At 50.3% G+C, this 6,974-nt stretch overlaps 3 protein-coding genes across 3 annotated transcripts in view; 2 read left to right on the forward strand and 1 right to left on the reverse strand.

Moving 5' to 3' along the window:
* Positions 1 to 666: 666 nt before the first annotated feature.
* Positions 667 to 1,723, forward strand: VTN00DRAFT_3918 (uncharacterized protein; the record flags this gene model as incomplete). Its single annotated transcript, XM_069430288.1, has 2 exons — positions 667 to 805; positions 876 to 1,723. The coding sequence occupies 2 exons, from the start codon at positions 667 to 669 to the stop codon at positions 1,721 to 1,723; spliced, it is 987 nt and encodes a 328-aa protein (XP_069289439.1).
* An 813-nt stretch (positions 1,724 to 2,536) lies between these two features.
* Positions 2,537 to 3,592, forward strand: VTN00DRAFT_3919 (uncharacterized protein; the record flags this gene model as incomplete). The annotated part of the gene is made up of 1 exon (XM_069430289.1): positions 2,537 to 3,592. The coding sequence occupies one exon, from the start codon at positions 2,537 to 2,539 to the stop codon at positions 3,590 to 3,592; it is 1,056 nt and encodes a 351-aa protein (XP_069289440.1).
* Positions 3,593 to 4,836: 1,244 nt separating this feature from the next.
* VTN00DRAFT_3920 (uncharacterized protein) overlaps positions 4,837 to 6,974 on the reverse strand; it is a gene marked incomplete at both ends in the record, with an annotated part of 3,798 nt that continues 1,660 nt past the window's right edge. The window contains one exon of the mRNA XM_069430291.1: positions 4,837 to 6,970. Coding sequence (XP_069289441.1) covers positions 4,837 to 6,970 — 2,134 coding nt within the window. The remainder of the gene's footprint in view (positions 6,971 to 6,974) is intronic.

Here is a 6,974-nt window from a genome sequence, read left to right on the forward strand (position 1 = left end):
TTGCTCATCATAAAATCTGAGGTGGAAAGGAGGATGGGGGAATAGCAGAGGATGCCGTACCCTTTATATTTTAGGCTGTAGAAGTGTTTTTCCGGCGGCGGTTAGCTATTTGTCATTATTTGTTCCTGTCTGACGAGTCTGTTAGCACAGAGTACCATCACAGGTAGGTGATAGTGACTTCAGGAGCAGACGAGAAGGGAGTCAGATGGTAGTGCATGTTGTTCAATGGCTCATGATGGTGTCACCAAGAACTAAGAACTTTTGGTTCGTTTTCCTCATGCTGGTGCTGGACAGTAAGATTTTTATTAGGAATGCTCACCTTGAATGGTTAGTACATGAGCTGTGTGAGGCTCTACACCTTTCATGCATCATCTAAGGTAGGCGGTGCAAATAGAGGATCGGCTGTGCCAGCAGCAGATTCTGTGTGTGGAAGAGAAATCTAAACAGCGGCTGGCGGTTGAAGAAAAAAGTGCGCGGCCATCCTGACTAGCTCCACACACATACCTCCAACAAACATTGCAAACATCCCTCAAATCTGTAGGATTTCCGTTTCTGGGATCCTCGCGATGAAGCCCGCGATATTGAAAGTTCACGCCTACGCTTCCACACCACCTTTTTACACATTTTACTAATTCAGCAGTCTAGTATGATGCAAAGTCATGTGTGATGACTGACAGAAGGAGAATCAATGGGCCGCCCAGCGGCACGAGGCCGCCGGTCTTTGTGTCGCTGCTGAAGTCTGCGACGGGCGCAGCGGCAGAGAGACCGACGCGCACGAGACAACCCGCTGAGCTGAGGAAGATATGTATGTTTTTTTATCCTCTGGCAATTAATATTGGTTGGGGAGGGATGAAGCTTATATGTTTTTATTTCAGTCCTGAAAACCGGTCTCATCCCTTCCGCCACGGGCTCCGCATACCTTGAACTCGAACCTCCACAGTCAACATCCAAATCTTTAATCCCACGCTCGTCCGCTCTGAAGCTGACATGTACGGTCCACGGACCGAAGCCGCTGCCGCGTTCTGCGGCATTCTCTCCAAACATTGTCCTCACGACACACGTCAAATATGCGCCTTTCGCTGCCCGCCGACGAAAAGGCTACATCCGGGACGCCAGTGAGCGCGATCTGGGTGTGCACCTCGAGACGGCACTTCGCGGCGCTATCATAGCTGAGCGCTGGCCCAAGAGTGGACTCGATATCACGATCACAGTGTTGGAGGCGGAGGATGATCGATGGTGGGGAGATGCGCCAGGATCGCATGACGCTTCGTGGGGGATGATGAACGTCCTTGCTGGTTGTATCACTGCTGCATCTGCCGCGATTGCAGATGCTAGGATCGATTGTATTGATCTCGTGGCGGGAGGGGTAGCCGCTCTGGTTGCGGACGAGGCAGCAGAGGGCACAGAGGAGGGAGTTCCGAAGCTGTTGCTGGACCCGAATCCAGCCGAACATCGCTCGATAGTATCTGCCTGTGTCGTGGGTTATCTGCCTGGCAGCGACGAGATCACAGAGCTGTGGCTCAAGGGTGATACGTCGAATGTGTCACTGGGTGCTGAGGATAAGCGCTCTGGCCATGAGGCTCTGATAGATGGCGCAGTGGACGCGGCCCGTGGAGCGCAGACGGTGCTGGTAGAGGCTGTAAGAGAGTCTGCAGAACGCTTTTCCAGCCAGGGGACGCCGGGGACTACGGACCATAATGGAGATGTTGAAATGAAGATATGAACATCCTATTCAGGTTAATCCTGCCAAAAAGTGTTATTAAATGAATGTCGCTCTTGGTTCTTGTTTGTTTCTACTGAAGGCTGGAATTCATGAAACAGAAAGAGATACTGTTCCCTTTGCTTCTGGGGCTAATTCTAGAGGAGTTCTTTTTATCTGGTACACTGATGTGTACAACACAACAGGATTCATGGGTTATGCATGTCTCATATACTGAAAAGCTGCCTGGGTAACGCTTGCCTGCAGTCTGCTCTGAAAGAGCTGTATTTCAGCCCATTCTAATGTTTAAAGAAAGTTGCAACAAGTTTGCACCTGTACTGTCCTTCACCTAAACAGGCATCCTTCACATCTGATCTTCCCGTGGCCGCAACACAGCCTGTTTTCTCTTTTCCCTCTTTAACAACATCTACCCTTGTTCTTCCTTGCTATATCTACCAGATTATTAGCTTCTCAAACTTCCCTGAACAAGCTCACTCAAGCTTTCCCACCCCTAATCTTCTTCTCCTTTTCTCTTGGCTTTGGGAACACAAAGACACAACAGAACGGCCAGCAGATATGCCATCAAAGATCCAGCTCGATGTGAACCTTTGGTTCCTCTATATTTGCCTTCAAAAGTCGGATTACAAGACTGTTGGTTGTCCTGTCCTTGGTATCCTCAGAAGAATAACACAACGCACAAATGTTACTTGTTCTGATATGATACCCCTTGCGTTGCTTTGCTTAAATCGTTATCACATCATATTAATTTTGACTTCTCACCAGATCGATTTCCATGCCGTCGGAGAAGCGACAAACCTCAATGCCCCAGCGGCTCGCATGAGGTTCACGCGTTTGAAGAAGCAGATCGAAAATGGATGCTTCAACAACAACTCTCTGAAGACGACGCCATCCGGTGAAAAGACGAAGGGTTCAAAATCTCAGAAGAGTACCAAATCCAAAGCTGAGAAAGAGGTCGATCTCAACACTGGTCCAGCCTTCAAAGCAGAACCCGAAGAACACAACACGATCCGCATGACCATGCGTCCGCGGAACACGACGATCAAGTTGGAAGATCCCTTCATCGATTATGACCTGCCTGGTGAGATCGATAAGTACGACAAGTACGAAAGCAGTGAGGGCAGTCTTTACGTAGCTGAAGATGTCGACATCGAGAGCGATGACGATGTACCACTGGCCAAGAAGAGAAAGATGGCACTGGCATCTTCAGCATCATCATCAAAGAGAGTCCGGCGGTCTTCACACGGGTCGGCTAAACAGAAGCAGACTCATGTCCCCAAGGATGGAAAAGAGCCTGTGGATAAGGCAGTAAAACAGGAAAAGGGTGCCGGAAACGGATCAATTAAAGAACTTGTCAAAGTTCATGGAACGGACAAGGGCTCAAAGATCGATGTGGACATTAGCATGGAAAATACGAAGGAGACGACAAGAGCAGTGGAGAGCACTTCCACAGGGCCGTCTTCGTTTGATGCATCTCCTGTCCGTCTAACGGACGCTTTTCAGCACAGTCAGAATAGGTATGTCGCGGATCCAGTCTGGAATCCTCTGTCCTACTCCTTTCGTTCGTCCGCGAGTAGCAGTAATAGAGGATTCCCAGACACTTGCGGCTCCAGCATCACAACGGACCTCAAGAGAGATAGTCTCTTTGCATTTCCGGCGCAGAAATCCTCTACGAACCCTCGGTCGTCCTTTGATGCTGATTTCAAGCGGGAAGGGTTCATGTCGTGGAGAGAGACGGCGGCACGCGCTAGGGCTCTTCAACGCGGATCATGCCCATCTCAAAGATCAACAGCGATACGGAACACGGTCACCAGCCAGCTGGGCCTTTTGGGGCAAACGGATGACGCGCGCACCGCACCGCATGGACTGGACTGAGACTGGGGACAGAAAGCATTAACGAAAAACCCATACGAAGTCGAAACGGCTTTAGTCCCTTTTTAGCCTATGACAGAGATAAGTCCTATTTCTCGGGGGAAAACGCAGAAACACGGACGTGGATCTTGCAACCAATGCGATCCGGCGCTTTGGCGACTGGAACCGGGGTCTGCGCTTAGCTGGTCGGCAATTTTCCTTCGAGGGGAAAAGAAGGGGGAAAAGAAACCTGCGGCGTAGCCCCAGAGACAGGGATCAGGACGAGTTCGCGTTGGTCATTGGACGGTTGAGGGTTTATGCGGAGAGGGGAAGAAGGGGGGGAGGGGGGGGGGGGGGGGGTTTTCCCCGAACTGCCAAGAATGGGTTTCATGGGTACGAACTACAAGATCTTTATTTTAGCTTGATGGGCTGGACTTTTGACTTTGCTATTGTTCTGTCCGGGATCTTGCACCACAACAATATGAAGCAGGGACTCTATCTGTCAATTCTCATGCCGCGAGGCTAACTCTGACTTATTGTTTACCCTTGAACAAGGGCCGTTGAGAGCTCTCTGCTGGAGGAAAGGCCGCCAGAGGACACCAACGTTGGACGCCTAACGCCGATAGTATCTATCTCTTTTGAGACTCCCAAAATCATGGCTACAGCATTACTGATAACTTTAGGCAGAAACATGGATGCAGAGTGTCCAAATGAAGCTGTAGCGTACGACGACTCTTTCAAGGGACCCCTTTCGTACTTGAAATCACCTGTCTGTCACTCTATCACACCGAACGAGCGCCACATACGAGGTATTGTCATGAAGAACAATACTAATCTAAAAGTCCGGAAGAAGCAAAGTCTCCATTCATTCAAGCAAGCACACAAGCTACCTAACCGCTACCACCACAACCACGAAGCAAGTAAGGTACCTAGCTAGCAAAGGAGTAAAAAGAAATTTACGTTACAGAAAGCCGGGAAATGGACTAATGAGAAAAAAGAAAAATATAACCGATACCAAGAAGATATCAATCAGAGGGGATATTTAAAAGAACAACAAACATACGGAGATAGATCAGATCGAGGTCGTAGCCCAGCCCAGTACACGAAAGAAAGGAGAAGGGAGAATGACGAGCATCGTAGGACTGTTACAAATAATTGTGGAGGAAACAAAAGCATCCATCCATCCATCCATCGAACAGAGAGCCCCGCCATTATTTCAAATCAATGGATAGATAACAAGCTGCGAAATGAAGCGAAACAGAATTGAATCAGTCACCCATAACATCGTCTTCCTGATCGGGAGGCGCTGGAGACAGCTCCTCATTATCGTCGTCATCGGGTTTATCAACATCATCCTCGACAAGCTCTCTAGCCCGCAGGTCCTCCTCGTCGTCTTCCTCGACATGTTGGTTGTCGTTGTCATGCTCATCATCCTCCTCTTCCACCCTTTCGCTTGACTTCACCTTATCTGAGCGTTTTTCCGCGTCAGGCTCAGCGGTCTCGGGCTGCTTGCTCTTATTAGACTGTGCCTGCGCCTTGGCGCTGGGCTTGCGCTCTTCCAGGAACGCGACAACTTCCTTGTAGTTGTGGCCCAGACGAGATTTGTTTCTGAGCAGCTTCTGTTTTACCTTTCCACGCTGCGGTCCGGATGCATCGAGGACGCGTCCAATTATTGCCAGGACCACCTTGCCCGTCAGCTCACACAACCTCTGCTCTGCGAGGATAGTGGCACGCAGGCGCTCGTTAGCCGCTGATTCATCTTCAGCATCCGCTTCGTCTTCCTCATCGGATTGATCACCGTCGATCTCATCGTCAGAATTCAACGGAGCATCGTCATCAGCGGGCTCGAGGGTTCGCCGTGACCTCTTAGCAAAGGTTCGCTCTGCGATTGTATGGATGCGGGTGATGAGTGTTTGCGTGTCTGGAGCGATTTCGTGAACCAGAGCTTGGGCCTGCGAGACAATCTCATCATCCTCTGCCATCTGAGAAGCGTTCTTGGCATTTTGTCTCGGATTCCGAAGCGTAGCAAACAAGGTCTGTAGATCGAGGAAGGTTGTCGTTGCAGCGAATCGCAAGTCGTCCAGATCGGAGCGCTCCTGCATGATCGCTGTGAGGGTGGTGGAAAAGGTTTCACGGCTCTTTGCCAGGGCCTCAAAATAAGCTGTGTCGAAGGAAGAGGCGTTCCCAGAGTTTATAACCGCCGTTAAGCCTTGAACTTTCCACATGAAGTAGAAAAGCAGTGTTCTGATGCTGTTCGTGACCAGCTCCGCCTCTGACTTGGCAAGATCCTCATCGGATTCATCGTCACGGAGACCACGCTTGACAAGGTGAATGAGGGTGTTGAAGGGCGCCTCGGGGCGAGTTTTTCGTTTCTTAGACGAAGATGGTACTGTCTCTAGTGTGCTGGTGCAATCGGTTATACTCGCGAGGTTCGAAATTCTCGTTACCGTATTCGTGAGTTCCGTCAAGGTCGACGCAGAGATGGTTGTCCCATCTTGCACACTCTTCTCCTGTGACAAGGTACCAAGAGCGTCAATCATATCATCCCACAACTCCTGGATCTTGTTCTCCATCGCCTCTTTCATCTCATCGGAACTCCTAGCATGAAGGAAGGCCACGCTGGCTTCAGCGAGGACATCCTGATCCGAGTGCGTCAAAAATTGCTTATTTATGTCGTTCAACAAAGACGAGTAAGCGGTCGCGTCTTTTTGGAGGTTCTGTATCATATCCAGGTCTACAAGGTGTTCCAAACGGAGAACAGCAGAAGCTGCCTCCGGTACGGCACCGAATTTGTTCAGGAGCTGCGGGATAATCTGAGCGAGACCATGGGCGATCTCCTCCTGAAGTTCAGGTATCTTATCAGTCAAAGCCTTGACCTTCCTTCCGCGCTTGTCAATATCAGACTTCGCGATATCAAGTATTCGGAGCTTGACCGCGCATCCCAGGACTTCAAGGAGGATCACTTCCTGTCCCTCGTCCAGTTTGTACAATTTCCTGATCGAACCGGCAGCGTCGTCCTGAGCCGGTGATTCCGATATCTGTGAATGGTCGTAAAGGAGATAGCCGGCTAACGACTGCCAGTGTGCGAGTTCCTCAAAATGCGGGTAGATCGCCTCAGTTGCAAGCACGAACCGCGAGTGGACAGGGACGCCCGAAAGCGCTTCTCTTGACGTAGAGACCGGCCGTTCTGGCTGGAGCTCGTCTTCCTGTTCGTCATAAGCTTTAAGGGTGTCGACGAGACACTTAAACTTGATCCAGGCGCGTCTAGGGGACTCAAAGTCGTCTTCATCCTCGTCGGCAAACGTCTCGTTTAATTCCTCTCCAATTTCCTCCGTGATTGCATCGAAGGAGTCCTGGACATTTGCAACAAAGAATCGCCCCGCTGCTTTAGGACCCGTGGTTCTGT

This window comes from Thermoascus crustaceus, assembly GCF_041956765.1.
Source record: "Thermoascus crustaceus strain CBS 181.67 unplaced genomic scaffold VTN00scaffold_2, whole genome shotgun sequence".
In the NCBI taxonomy this organism is placed as follows: domain Eukaryota; kingdom Fungi; phylum Ascomycota; class Eurotiomycetes; order Eurotiales; family Thermoascaceae; genus Thermoascus; species Thermoascus crustaceus.